We start from the raw sequence: 14136 nt of genomic DNA, 5'->3' as shown, positions 1-14136 counted from the left end.
GGTACTTTGAGGCAACACCAGGATACAACAACAAGTAACAATGAGTCACACCCTGTGAAAGTTTGCAAACTCGTTTTAATTCTTGCATCAGAGCGTGGGTCTGCAGCATACCTGCCTGGCTTCGAAGACCGACCCCGCTGCTTATGAGCAGAGTGACCCGGGCCCTGACATACTTCTGTGCCTCGGGCTCCTCATCTGTAAAAATGGGGATAACAACACCACTCATCCCGTGTCATCAAGAGAACAGGTAACACTGTCCAGCCAGAATTTAATAACATTGCTTTGTGCTTTATTCTTAAGGCTTTGCTCAGTTTAGGGTGCATGATCCTGTCCTTCTGGGTGCAGTTCTGCTATAGGTAAAGGAAAAGTTTAAAAAAAACCTTTAATGCTAATAAGGGGTAATTTAAGGATATGACAAAATTCTTCGAGGTGGTACTCAATGGCTGGAGTGTGGCAACCCCAGTAACTTCATGGTCCCAGTCTTGGTTGAGCCAGGACAACAGGACAAAGGCGCCCCACCCCCCAGCAGGGCTGCACCCTCCCACCCTCCTTTCCCTCTTCCCCCACCTCTCCTATCCAGTGCCTTCCCTCAGGCCCTCAGTCCGGGACGGGGTGGGGCCGAGAGGGGGAGGTAAATGCCACCTGCTCTCTCCTCTTGCTGTAGTCAGACTCCCCTTTAATTATCCAAAGTCACCCCTGGGTCCACGGATCCCTTCCTGCAACCAGCCTTGGCAGCAGATTAAAGAAGCCGCCATCCTTTATCTCGGCCATGTGACCCTCGCTAATGGGTTCCATCCTCCCCCACGGGGCGGGGGATGTGGTGGGCCCCGCCTCCTGAACCGTGGTCTGAACCTCTTCAAACACACCCAGGGCCAACGCCGAGCCCCCTGCCACCAGCCAGCCCCGCCCCCCGGCAGGTTAAGAGTCCCCCAGAGCCCAGAACTCTGGACAGACAGTCCCTCGTGGGGGGGAGAGCTGGTTTGGTTGTCATGGCGATGATGCAGTTGGCCTGGGCCCTTCGGGCCTCTACTGCGGCCGGGAGGCTATGCAGTCCTGGAGGCACCGGGGGCGCCCGGAGAAGGCTGAGCTGCAGCGGGCGGTGGCGGGCGGCGAGGGGCGCCAGCCCGGGGCGCCGGCTCAGCACCGCCTGGGCACCTGCCCAGCCAGCGCTGGAGGAGGCCGTGGGTGCCGAGGACGATGCCCACTCACCTGCAGACGACAAGCCATCATGGATGACACCCCCCGCGGCCCCGGTGCCTCCCGAACCTCCCGGGCCCCCAGGCGGCCGCTCGTTGGTGCAGAGGGACATCCAAGCCTTCCTGAACCAGTGCGGGGCCAGCCCTGGGGAGGCGCGCCACTGGCTCACGCAGTTCCAGACCTCCCACCACTCTGCGGACAAGCCCTTTGCTGTTATCGAGGTGAGAGGAGCCCAGCGTCTGCTGTGTCACAGCGAGGGTATGGGGGTTGTGTGGCGACTTGTCGCCAGGCAGGCTGGGCCGACAGCAGATGCTGCACAGCGGAACCAGTAAGGGGCCTGAGGATCCCAGACACCGACGAGTGCCCAGGGCTGGGCGAGGCTTTGAGCTCTTCCGAAAGTCTAGCACCTGGCCTGAGTGCAGAGCCTGGCATATTAACCAAGCGTGATGCGCTGGAGGCCTCCACCATGGGCACAGTAAGGATGGCAAGTGAGGACCTGGACAGGAGCCACTTGCGTCACCCCTCCCCCCAAGGTGTCCTAGAGTCCAAGGTCGCAGGGAGGAGCGGAGGGGAGGAACACCAGTGTGAGATAAGGGGATGGCAAGACCCAACGGGGCAAAGGGCGACGCAGGTGGGCGCCAGTAGCCAAAAATGGGGCCCGACAGCTGCTAGGCAGCATGGGGGCACCTAGAGGACCTTGAGGGTGCTGCAGGAGGCCGGACCCGGGCCACCATCTGAACGCCCCCGTCCTCCGCAGGTGGAGGAGGAGGTGCTCAAGTGCCGGCAGGGCGTCTCCAGCCTGGCCTTCGCACTGGCCTTCCTGCAGCGCATGGACATGAAGCCCTTGGTGGTCCTGGGGCTGCCCTCTCCCACAGCGCCCTCGGGCTGTATTTCCTTCTGGGAGGCCAAGGCACAGCTTGCCCAGAATTGCAAGGTGCTGGTGGATGAGCTGCGGCACAATGCCGCCACAGCTGTGCCTTTTTTTGGTGGCGGGTCGGTGCTAGGTGCCTCTGAGCCAGCGCCCCACACCAGGTTAGTGCCCGCCCTGCCCGCTGCGGAGTACTCAGATGGCACGACCCCGCCCATCCTGCCCTGGCTGGCGTGCCTGGAGGCGGCCCCCTTGAACACTGCGTGTGGCCCACAGCTACGGGGACATCGTCTGGGTGGAGACGGACCTGCTACAGTGGTGCCTGGAGTCGGGCAGCATCCCCATCCTTTGCCCCATTGGGGAAACGACCGCGCGCCGCTCAGTGCTCCTCGACTCACTGGAGGTGACGGCAGCCCTGGCCAAGGAGCTGCAGCCCACCAAGATCATCGTCCTCAATAACACGGGCGGCCTGCGCGACAGCAGTCACAAGGTGTGTCCCCTCCTTTCAGGCCTCACGCCCTGCAACTCCTGGCCTAGCTGAGGCCCTCTCGAGCCAAGTGGGTCCAAAAGGGAGTGTCAGAGAGGGGTTCGGCCTGCAGTGCCCAGATCTGAGACCTCCCTGGCCAAGGACTCTGGGAGGAGGTGAGGGTTATAAGGGTCGGGCAAGGAGGGGTCCCTCAGGTAGCGTGGTCCATGGCCGGCTGCGGGCTGGAGGCTCACTCCCTAGCCCCGGATGCAGGTCATAAGTAACGTGAACCTGCCCGCTGATCTGGACCTGGTGACCAGTGCCGAGTGGGTGAGCACCAAGGAGCGGCAGCAGATTAGGCTCATCGTGGACGTGCTCAGCCGACTGCCCCACCACTCCTCGGCTGCCATCACCGCCGCCAGCATGCTGCTCACGGAGCTCTTCAGCAACAAAGGTAAGGACAGTGCGGGGGGCAGGGTGGGGGGGTCCTGGGTTGCGGAGTGAGCACCAGCCAACTGGGAAGGGGGAAGCAGCAGCGGCGGTGGCGGCCTCCACGCCAGTAAGGGGACCAGAGGGGACTCCGCCTCAAAAGCTTCCAGCTCTTGCAGAACCTGGCGGAGGTGAGCAAGGTGCATGAGTCTGGTTTGCAACTTGGATGGAACTAGACAGATGGGCGTGACTTGGGGGACCCAGAGGGCGGAGCTTGGGGGGCCGGAACCAAGTGGAATGGACCAGACTAGATGTGGAGTTGGGGGGTGGGACTAGGGGAAGTAGGTGGGACTACAGGCAGTGGACTGAACTTCAGGGACAAACTACCTGGGACATGCATCTCCCTGAGTGAAAATCGCATTCAAAATCTACGCAGACCACAGAGAGCATTTCGCTGGGGAGCTCTCCCAATGAGGGTGACTGTTCCACCAGCCCCTTGTCCTATTCTGTCTTGAACCCCCACCAGGCCACCCAAGCAAAGGAGAGAGAGGATGGGACCTCGCTCTCGAACTAACCCCTCCTCTTCCATCCCACGCCCAGGGTCCGGGACCCTGTTCAAGAACGCTGAGCGGATGCTGCGGGTGTGCAGCCTGGACAACCTGGACCAGGACCGCCTGGTGCACCTGGTCAACACCAGCTTCGGCAAGAAGCTCCGAGATGACTACTTGGCCTCGTTGCGCCTGCGGCTACACTCTATCTACTTCTCTGAAGGGTGAGCCTGCGGGCCCCAGAGAGCAGGGACCAAAGGTCAGAGCGGGGCCCTTGGACCAAGGAGAAGTCCCAGCCTGACTCTCCCCTGCTGCCCCAGGTACAACGCTGCCGCCATTCTGACCACAGAGCCTGTACTGGGGGGCACCCCGTATCTGGACAAGTTTGTGGTGAGCTCCAGCCGCCAGGGTCAAGGCTCTGGCCAGATGCTGTGGGAATGTCTGCGTCAGGACCTGAAGACGCTTTTCTGGCGCTCCCGAGTAACTAACCCCATCAATCCCTGGTAAGTCCTACCCCCGCCCCCCGCCAGCTCTGGGCTGGGCACCGCCCCCTCCTCTCTCCAGCCTTTGCCAGCCACACCCCGGGGTCCACCAGCCAGAAAGGCTGGGCGCCCCCTTCTTTTTACTAGCTGCCCTTCCCCACAGAAAGGCCCTTCCTGCTGTGGCCCCGCATTTCCCAGGACCACACACAGAGCCTGAGAGTTCCTGAGAGGCAGGCCACATAGAACACCCCCCGCCCCGACCCCCACCCTGCAACAGTGGATTCCTTGAAGCAACACTGCCACCTCTCTCAGGGTCCCAAGAATCCTGATCCTTTAGGCTCCACACCAGGCCCAGCTGCCCACTCTGACCTCAGACTCACTCGTCTCCAGCAGAAGCCCCTCTCCTCTCTTTCCTTCAGCAACTATCCTCTCACTCCCCGTTATCCTGCTATGTGGGCACCGAGAGTTGAACAAGGACCCCTTCCCCGGCTGCAAAGCCAAGGCAGTGTATAGAGCGCCAGGGGTGTCCTCCTTCTTACCACAGCCATGTGGCTCTGGCAAGCTACCGAACTTCTCTGAGCCTTCTTAGCTGCTGCTTTGTCAAAGCGTCCCACCCCCGAGCTCTTAGCTGCTGCCATGAGGATAAAATCCAGTAACAGACAGCAGGTCCTAGCAGAGTGTCTAGCAAGCAGGAGGACCACAATAAGCAAACCAGTGAGAAATGAGCACTGGCCTTGCACTGAAAGCTCCCACCACCACCAGGTACTTCAAGCACTGTGATGGCAGCTTTTCCAACAAGCAGTGGATCTTCTTCTGGTTTGGCCTGGCTGATATCCGAGACTCCTATGAGCTGGTCAACCATGCAAAGGGGCTGCCAGACTCCTTTTGCAAGCCGGCTTCTGACCCAGGCAGCTGACCCTCACCACCAGCCCTGCAGGCCCTGGGACAGCCAGGGTGGACTGAAAGCCATGTCTGCTGGAGGTAACTCCAGGCAGCCACAGGCTGGACCTGGTTTGTTGGCCGAGTGTCCTGCAGAGGAAGAAGCAGCCCCTACTCTGCCCGGAGGCGGAGGGCAAAGTGGGGCAAGCACAGGAAGGAGAAGAGTCCACCCAAGACCCCTACTTGCTCCAAAGCCACAACAAAATGGCCTTCAACTTTCAGTCGAGGGACTTGGTGGGGAGGGGCAGGGGAGGACTTGCCTTCAAGTATTCTACTCAGGACTAACTTTAAGAACAGGTCAGTTTCTGTGGCCTCTGTGCTGTGTTTTGAGGCTCGCTTGACCCAAATATCACCCCAATCTGCCTGATATTCCACCACTCATTTTAATTCCTTTGGGTCTTGCAACTTTGCAGGAGGCTTTGATTAAAATGCAAATTCTTGACTGAGAGTTAGCTCACGCTTGGAAGGAAATGAGCAGTGGCCCTCTGGGAGTGAGATCTTGAGGGCTGGAGAACGGGGCCCTCCTAGAGAGCACAGAGCAGCTGACGGATGAACGCTGCAACCACTTCGCTCCACGCAGCCCCCAGAGGGCGTCCCCTACTCCTAAGCTGGGAAACCCTCCATTCCACAGACCAGGCCAATAGCAGCAGCCCCAGCTCCCTCTCAGGCAGGGCTCAGAACCAAGCCCAGACTTGGGTCTTTTCCCCTTGGGCCCCTAGAGGTTGGGTCTCCATCTTTGTGGAAGCCGAAAGGCAGCAGCCCAAAGCTGGTTTCATTGACTATTTTTGACCCCCATGATGTGCCAGGCACCATACTGGTTGCTGGGGCTACTTTCTGCCAGGAAGTGCCAGACAGGCAGGGAGAGTTCAATTAAGAGGCCACCAGGGCACAGCAGGGGCTGGTGAGGGAACCCAACCCCGAGAGCAGCCCCTGTGCTCCCTCAGGAGAGGGGTGGTGGTCAGTACACATCCAGGCATGGGCACGGACAGACCTGACCTGGAACCCAGCTCTCTGGCTGGGTTTGCCCTGTGGTTTGAGGCAAGCTGCTTACCTTCTCTGGGTCTCCATTTTCTCATCTGTAAAATGTAAAATCCTTGGACACTCAATATTAGTTCTCTCCCTCTACTTGCCCTCACCAAGGATTTCATTAAACTGAAATCAAATGGGGAGGGAAAATAAGCTACAAGGGGGATTGAAGTGACAGGTCAAAAGAATATACTACAGGGAGGAATAGGAGATCCTTGGAAAGAGCCAGGGGACTGTGGGAACCCTCAGAATAGGGGAAAGATCACAGGAGGACCAAGGTGGGGTTTAACCGGATATGGCCCTTCTAGAAAACCAAGATCAATCCCAGCCAATGGCAAAGTGCCCTGTGAGAACAGAGAAGCAAAGCCAAATGTCTGTATAAAGTGTTTATTTTTGGAAGACTGTGTGGTCTGGTATTTGGGAGGGCACTCACTCCCACCAGGCCGACCACGGAACTGGGAACAGAAGGCAGAAGGCGGGACGCTGACCGCCGCCTGCCCCACCCCTCGCACCTGAGTCGTCTGGGGCCTGCCCTGTTCTCAAGGTGGGTGACAGCTAGTACCATTTCTGCCCCTGGCCCATCCTGAGAACCCATGTGACTTCTGTGAGGCCCAGTCTCTGCTCCTCCTGGGCCTGATCCACGTGTCAACACGCATGCTCACTCTTGGTCTCCAAAGAGCACTGCAAAGCCTGGTTTCATCTGCCAGGTTCAAAAGGCATTTTTTACTCTTGCTCACTTCTGACTGTTCGTCTTCCTTCCTCTGCCTCCCACTCTCCGTACCCCCACCCTAGCCCTGCCTTACTCTCTTCTCTGAGACATGAGACCCAGGGGAGCAGCTGGCCTCAGCTCTCCTCCTAACAAACAGGAAAAGAAAAAAAGAAACCTGTAGGCATCATCGTCAGGGCTCCCCCACCCTGGGTTGAGCCCAGGAACTGGGGAACAGATCTGCCTATTACCAACACACACACACATACACAGAGGAAAGGATCAAACCAACCAACCAAAAAGCATAAATAAACATAACTGGGCCAGCAAGAAGGAAGGTAGGGTGGCCTTCAGTGGCTCCCTGCACCTATGTCAGCCTCTCCCTGTGCAACTCAGCCATCAGTGGCCAGGATGACAGCTGCTCCAAAGATGCCCACATTCTCTCCAAGGAGCTTCATCTGGTTCCAGAACTCAACGCGCCGCGTGTTGTGCCAGTAGGCAACATTGCCATCGATGAGCAGCATGACTGGGGGCAGCAGTATAGCCAGGATCTGGGCCGCCAAGGTCACGTAGTAGCCAGACAGGAAGGCCAGGGCCAGGATGCCATACAGCACGAAGAACAGCTGGATCATGAGCTCCCCTCCTGGGAGGTGGTTCAGATACGCCAGCCGGTCCTCCTTGCTGTACTGCAGCGAGTAGGCCTAGGAACACACCATCTTGTAAGACTGTCCTACTCTGTTCTCAGCCTGTCGGAAGCCCACCTGAGATGGCACCTGTAAGTCAGCCACTGCAAGGTGGGCTTCTGACTCTCCTCTCAGACTCGGGGTTCTCTGAAAGTAAGGCCTGCATATCCCCCTCAGACTGGGGAGCTTTGTGAAAATAGGGCCTATGTCTCTCCTGACCCTCGGAGCTCAGAACATAGGAGGTGTGTCTCCACAGTCAGACTGAGGCTCTCGCCTCCCAATCCAGAGCTATGCATGCAATATGGTGCCCAGTACCTAAGATGAGGCCAAGCAGCCTGGGGCCTGTTCACGTCTCCATCCACGCTGGCCTCCCCTAAGAGCACCAGGGAGGACCATAATTGGCTACCCTAGGCAGCCGCCATCAGCTCTAATTGATGGAGTCTCAGCTGGGGCCTGAACCCCACCAAACCTCTCCTTTGTCTCCTCTCCCAGTCCTCTGGGAGCTGGAGCCTTGAGAAAAACAATCCATCTTGCTCTCCTGGCTCTCAGGCTTGGGACTGAATGGCCAATCCAAACTTTTCTCCCCCTGGCAGAAATAATATGGAAAGAATACTGTCCAGGTCTCAGGCACTTGCAGGGCCTGTGAGGCCCAGTGCTGGCAGGGGCAACTCCCAAAGTCAGGGCTCAGGACCAATGCAAGGCCTCCTTCTGCCCACCTCCCTGGGTTCTGCCAAGCGTGCGCTCACATTTTATTCCCAGTCAAGCACCTCTAGTCAACAGTCCCCCAACCTACCACGCAGATGAGGTAGATGCCCAGGAAGACCTGGCCAGTGGACTGGAGGGAACGGCTGCGGGGTTTCCGACGATAGAGCTCCCCAGCGCCGCTGGCCAGCACAAGAAAGCCGCCGATGATGGCAACTGTGCGCGAGTACATACGGACCTGGGCCAAGACAAGGGGGACCCCAGTCAGGAACTGCAACTGCCATTTATCTCCTGACTGCCCAGAACACAGAACTGTCCTCTCTACACATCCCCTTCCATCTGATGAACCGTCTTACCTTTTCCAGGTGTGGTGGGCAGGTACAGCAGAAACAGATAATTCTTTTTATCAGAAGTGGCCCAGAGGGGTTAATAAAATTGTCCAAGATCCTACAGAAAGTGGCAGAACCCAGATGCCAAGCACTGTCTCCTTCCCACCCCCAGACCTGCAGACTAGAATCCGATGTTCTTTCTGCTATATAATATAGTCTGTTCCCTAAAAAACCCATTGATCTCACTGTCCTGCAGCTGCTCACACATCTGCCACCCCTACTGGACAGACAGCCCATTCCTTGAGGGTAGTGCCTTTTGTCCAGGCCCATCTCCAAGTCCACAGTGCCTGGCACAGGTTCTCTCATATACAAGCTTAAATGCTGCACTAGGATTACTTAAATTTCATAAAATCAGATCGCTGGACCAGGTACTCTCCAAGGTTCATTTTGCCCTATGAGTCTGACATTAGTAAACTAATGGTTTAAAGGGTTCTGAAAACCAGGTGATCCGGGTGCTGGTCCCACCTGTAATGCTGTGGCCTGAGTTTGGGTAATTCTGTTTCCCATCTGTGGACCTCAGTTTCCACAGTCGGAAAGGAAGACTTGTGTGGTCTCTAAGGTCCTTCCATTCTTGCAGTCTGTAATAATCTCCACACGCCTTGGGCTCCCCATCACCCTAGACAGGTCCTGCCGAGGGCCGAGGCGCTCACCTTCAGCCAGTCCCCATAGTGTACGTAGCCCCCGATGTAGGCAGCGTAGGTGCTAATGGCTAGCTGGAGTGCGGCCCCCAGGGCGAACCAGCGCCGCTTCACTCCGAAGGACATGAAGCTAGCGCACAGCACGGCCGCCCCCATGTCGAAGTACAGGTAAGGCACTGGGATGTCGGGCTTCCTGCAAACCGGAAGGGGGTACGCAACGAGGGCAGAATGAAGTGGAAAGAAAAGCCTTGAGACCCCCTGAATTCCCGCCAGCTCCACTGCTCCCCCAAACCGGAACCCCTTCTCATGGCCAGGTACCCCGGCACTATGCTCGATGCCCGCCTTGCTCCGGGCCAGACACCCTAACAACTCTGAGATCCCAATTCCTCCCAGCCCGAGGGTCCCAACTTCTTGGCCCCCACGCCTTCCCCCACCTCACCGCACCCCCGTTCCTGGGACGCGCCGTACCGCCTCCCACCTCAGGGGCCCGCTTACCGGCGCGCCTCGGCCCTCTCGGCGTATAGCATGAGCTGGCTGAAACAGCCCCAGAAGGGGCAGCGTGTGAGTAACACCGAGCCCAGCTGCATAAGCAGCTGCAGTAACCACCGCCGCGAACCCACCTTTGACGCCATTTTGGGGAAGGGCAGTCCGCTGCGGCCTCAACCCGGGCAGGGAGGCCGGAGCGGGGTTGCGACACGCAACTTCCGGTCTCGGGGAGTTGGCTTTTTTCCCTTCCGTCGGGAAACAAGGCTCGTTCTCTAGTTCTGGCCCCAAGGAGGTGTTCTACCAGCGAAGTTCAGCCTTTCCCTCTGCCCATGGAGTCTTAAGGACCCATCCATGTAGCTGCAAAATTGAAAACTAGAGGAAGGAACAGTGGGTTCAGGACATGAGAAGCCCTGAGCCATAAGATGAAGCAAGTTAGTGTTTGAACGCAGCTAGACCCGGGCTCCAACCCTGTTACTTTGAGCATATTGCCTACACTTTTTCCAAGATTCATCTGTGAAATGGAAGTGACATTTACCTCAGGGTTGTTTTGAGGTTTAAATGTGACATCGTTGGTTCTAGCGCATAGTAGGTTCGTACACACTCAAGCGAGAGGAAATCCTCTGCTTCTCTTTAATTTCATAGTAAGGGGTTTTCCTAAGGGTCACCTGTTGAAAAGCTCGGTCTTGGTCTGCCTTTTCTACATCCCCTAAGAGCTCTGGTGTGGACATGTGGGACATCTCTACTCAGTCCATTTTCTTCAGCTGCCATACTCCCACTCTAGCCCCAACTGCCATCTTTTGTGGGTTTAACTGCAGCAGGTTTCCAATCGGTCCCCCTCACTTGTCCTTTGGCCTCCTCATTTGTGCTCAGCTCTCCTATATGTATATATTTTTATTGTGGTTCTAGTACAGTTATCTGAATTTTCCCCGTTGCTCTCCCCTCCCCCCGCCGTCAGTCCCCACCCTGTTGTCCATGTCCATGGGTCATGCATATTTGTTCTCTAACTAGGCCCTTCCTTTCCTCTCTTATCGCCCTCCCCCCTTCCCTCTGGTCCCTGTCAGTTCCTTGTTTCCATGCCTCTGGTGCTATTTTGTGCGTTCATTTATTTTGTTCACTAGGTACCACTTATAGGTGAGATCATACTGTGTTTGTCTTTCACTTTGCGTAATACTCTCCAGTTCCATCCATGCTGCCACAAAGGATAGGAGTTCTTTCTGCTGCATAGTATTCCATTGTGTAAATGTACCTCAGCTCCCCTATTGTTTTCATAATTGTCAGGTACCTTTCCTTCGAATCACTAATTGCATTGGCAAATTTATAAATCTGTCATTCTTCTATTAATATGTAGATTAACACCAGATTGTGAGCTCTAGGCCAAGGACAGTGTCTGGTTTCTGTTTACTACTGTATCCTCAGGGCCTAGCATATATGATGTGGTCAGGAACTATGTGCTGGATAAAATGAACAAAAGGTGTTGCCACTATGTCTTATTCATTGTAGGTATTTAGTATTTGTTGAATTTATTTTTTTACATCCTTTAATTTTATTTTTTATTTTTTAAAGTAAATATTCATTTACTTTTAGACAGAGAGGGAGGGAGGAGAAAGGGAAACATCAATGTGTGGTTGCTTCTTGCATGCCCCCTACTGGCGACCTGGCCCACAACCCAGGCATGTGCCCTGACTGGGGATTGAACCTGCGACCCTTTGGTTCATAGGCCAGTGGTCAATCCACTGAGCCACACCAGCCAGGGCTGAATTTAAAAATGGGTAAAATTTATGGGCATTCTTGGATTGCCACAGCAAAGCTGCTCCAAACTATCTTCCTACACCCCACCCACCATCCTATAACACAAATTAACCTTCCAACACTCAAGTTAAGACTCTGCAAGCACCTGAGAGATGAATGCAGCCATTTGTCCCTCCCACCACCACCATTCCTCCCACACCTGCATGGGCAGACAACTGAGCCCTTAAGACTTATGAGGAACATCCGTTTTCCTCTCCGACCGCTCCATCTGCTTTCCCCATTCCAGCTGCATCAACTTCCCTCTCCAACAGCCCCTGCTCCCCAGCTCCTCTGGGGACCCCAACTATACTTCTACTCGGCCATGATCACAGCCAATCACAAGAGACAAGCATGATGCCCATGATACCCAGCACAGTAGCTGTCTTGGCCAAAGCCTGGCCTCCACACTGCTCAGCACTGCCCCCACCAGCCTCCCAGGTTCAGCATAAGCAAATATGGCAGATGGTCCAGCTTCCCAAAGGTCTGCTGGTCACAGTCGCATACCTGCAGGTTATTGCCAGCAACAGCGCCATGCCCACTGCCTGGATACCCACCATCACCTTGAACTTAAGGGTACCGCAGCCTGTTGCCTACGAGAGAGAAGAGGCCCGTGCAAAGGCCTTGGATTCCAGCTTGCCAGGCTTGGCATGGTGGCCAGGTCCTCACTGCCAACTTGCTGCAGCTGGTTCCCAGCCAGTGAGAGCCAGTGCAAGCAGAAGAGGCCCCCAAACCCAGCTGTGCCCAGCTCAGCCAGCTGGTTGTGGCTCACGTCAAGCTGTTCCAGGTTTTCCAGGCCCCACGTGCTGCAGGGGTCCAGAGTGGCAAGCAGGCTGTGAGAGGTCTAGGCAGAGCAGAGAGCCCAGGGTGGCTGAGAAGTCTGGGGGTGGGCAGGCAGGCCATCTGTTTGTCCAGCCACTACAGGAAACCCACACCCCCTCCCCACCCAGCGCTCCACCAGCCAGATCCTGTAGGACATTGTGAGAAAGCAGCTGCACCCGCAGACCCCACAGCCTGGAAGGAGCTACCTGACAGGCGGCTGAGGTTATTGTGGCTCAACTCCAAGAGCCAGACTCTTGTCCGGAAGCCTGGGGGATAGTCTGAGCAGATGGAGCCCCCCACAATCCACCACACTGCCCGTGGCTAGGTAGGTATGTAGTACTGGGCATGCTGCCACCAGGTTCCCAAGCAAGGCTGATGCCACTGTTGTGGCCACGGCCACTGCGAGGAAGGAGTGGCCACATCTGCCCCATCCTTGCCCTATGAGGGGCTGGGGTGAGCATGGCATCAGGCACTTGTGGATGCTGAGACCTTGTGCCTCACCCCTCTACCCAGAACCCTGGGCAAGCATGGGAGCTAGGAGAGAACAGAAAGACTTCAGCCCCAGCTGGTGTGGCTCGGTGGGTTGAGTGCTGGGTCTGTGAACCAAAGGGTCGCCAGTTCGATTCCTGGTCAGGGCACATGCCTGGGTAGAGGGCCAGGTCCCCAGTATGGGGTGCAGAAGAGGCAACCACACACTGATGTTTCTCTCCCTCTCTTTCTCCCTCCCTTCCCCTCTCTCTAAAAATGAATAGATAAAAATCCTTTAAAAAAAAAAAAAAAAAGAGACATTATTCAGGGATCTTATCAGTTTCCAGGTCCCCCAATATGGTCTCAAGGACTCTCCCCTCCACCCTCCATGATTTTATCTGCTGTCTAGGTTTCTGGCAGGAGCCATACTCAGCTGGAGGAGACTCCAGTGCCCCCCACCCCCAGTCACCTTTCCTACTCTTATTGCTACTAGAATGAAAAGCGATCACGAAGAGGCCTTTTTAACCCTCCAGGTTCCTTTTTCACTCCAACCTTCCACCCCACCTCATGTATTTCCCACATGACCCTGGCAGAACTGTTGCCTTCCCCTGCCTGCAGAATAGGGCCCCAGCTACATCCTGGCATAATCTAGCCATTGCAATCAAGGCATCAGGCCTCAGAAGCTCAATGCACTCACCTGTATTTCTGGCACCTCCTGTTGGAACGCAGCCCCAGCCCAGGAATGGCAATGGAAAGAATGTCAGCTGTAGTCACCTGCCCTCCTGACCTCTGGCCAGAGTCCCACCCCCAAAAGCAAAGAGATCAGCTCTCTGGGAAGCCAGAGCCCTGAGAGTGGGGTAAGACACAGGATGAGGAACTCTCCAAGGCCTTGTGGTCTTATATCTAGAAAGCAGGACCCTGCCCTGTTTTTCTAAGAACAGCCCCCCCCCCCGTCCCTTCTGGAACCCCCCACTCTGCTCCTCAGGATGGCAGCATGAGGCCCTTTGGAGCCCACCCTCAAGTCAGGAAGGAGCCAGGTGTCTCCTTGCATCTAGAGTTCACCTAGCTCTTGTCTAGACACAAAGGAAGGGAATGCTCTCTCATTCTCACTAGACCAAAGGTCAAGATGCTCCACTCTAGCTTTCAAAGAATGCCCAGTATCTCCTGCAACAGAAGGATCTGGGGCCAGGTGTCTGTACCCAGTGCTTCTGCCTCGTCCTAGGAGGCCGAATTACTTTCTCTCTGTTCCCTAGTGTGCTCATTAGCGCCACCCAGCAAATTCTTAAAAAAAATAATGGCATTTGGAAGAAAAGATTACTAAGGGCAAAGCGTCTCATTAAAGGCTTCATTTAATCCTCAACTGAGACACTTTACAGATGAGGAAACTGATGCTTGGTAAATGCAAGTAAGTTGCCAAGTTATACTGCTAATTGGTGGCAGAGGTGAAATCTGACACAATTCAGGCCTGTCTGAGTCCAGCCATGCTCCTCGCCACTAAGCAA

The 14136-nt window shown here is 55.9% G+C and overlaps 2 protein-coding genes across 4 annotated transcripts; one reads left to right on the top strand and one right to left on the bottom strand.

The window, feature by feature from the left end:
* The first annotated feature begins 962 nt into the window (after positions 1–962).
* Positions 963–5372, top strand: NAGS (N-acetylglutamate synthase). Its single transcript, XM_054592946.1, has 7 exons — positions 963–1418; positions 1955–2229; positions 2342–2555; positions 2805–2985; positions 3561–3732; positions 3829–4011; positions 4753–5372. The coding sequence occupies exons 1-7, from the start codon at positions 990–992 to the stop codon at positions 4904–4906; spliced, it is 1608 nt and encodes a 535-aa protein (XP_054448921.1). The 5' UTR covers positions 963–989; the 3' UTR covers positions 4907–5372.
* A 149-nt stretch (positions 5373–5521) lies between these two features.
* Positions 5522–9734, bottom strand: TMEM101 (transmembrane protein 101). Of its 3 annotated transcripts, none has more exons than XM_054592950.1 (4): positions 9694–9734; positions 9086–9266; positions 8138–8284; positions 5522–7362 (listed from the first exon to the last, which is right to left on the bottom strand). In XM_054592950.1, the coding sequence occupies exons 2-4, from the start codon at positions 9227–9229 to the stop codon at positions 7054–7056; spliced, it is 600 nt and encodes a 199-aa protein (XP_054448925.1). In that variant the 5' UTR covers positions 9230–9266; positions 9694–9734; the 3' UTR covers positions 5522–7053. The 3 variants fall into 3 exon arrangements, with proteins under 3 accessions (XP_054448925.1, XP_054448923.1, XP_054448922.1); XM_054592948.1 differs by having other exon boundaries at positions 9569–9722; XM_054592947.1 differs by lacking the exons at positions 9086–9266; positions 9694–9734 and adding an exon at positions 8403–8864.
* Between the last annotated feature and the right edge of the window lie 4402 nt (positions 9735–14136).

Source organism: Pteronotus mesoamericanus, unplaced genomic scaffold, assembly GCF_021234165.1.
Source record: "Pteronotus mesoamericanus isolate MK-2021 breed Mesoamerican mustached bat unplaced genomic scaffold, CSHL_Meso_final scaffold_408, whole genome shotgun sequence".
NCBI lineage: Eukaryota > Metazoa > Chordata > Mammalia > Chiroptera > Mormoopidae > Pteronotus > Pteronotus mesoamericanus.
This window is presented reverse-complemented; position numbering and strand designations above follow the sequence as displayed.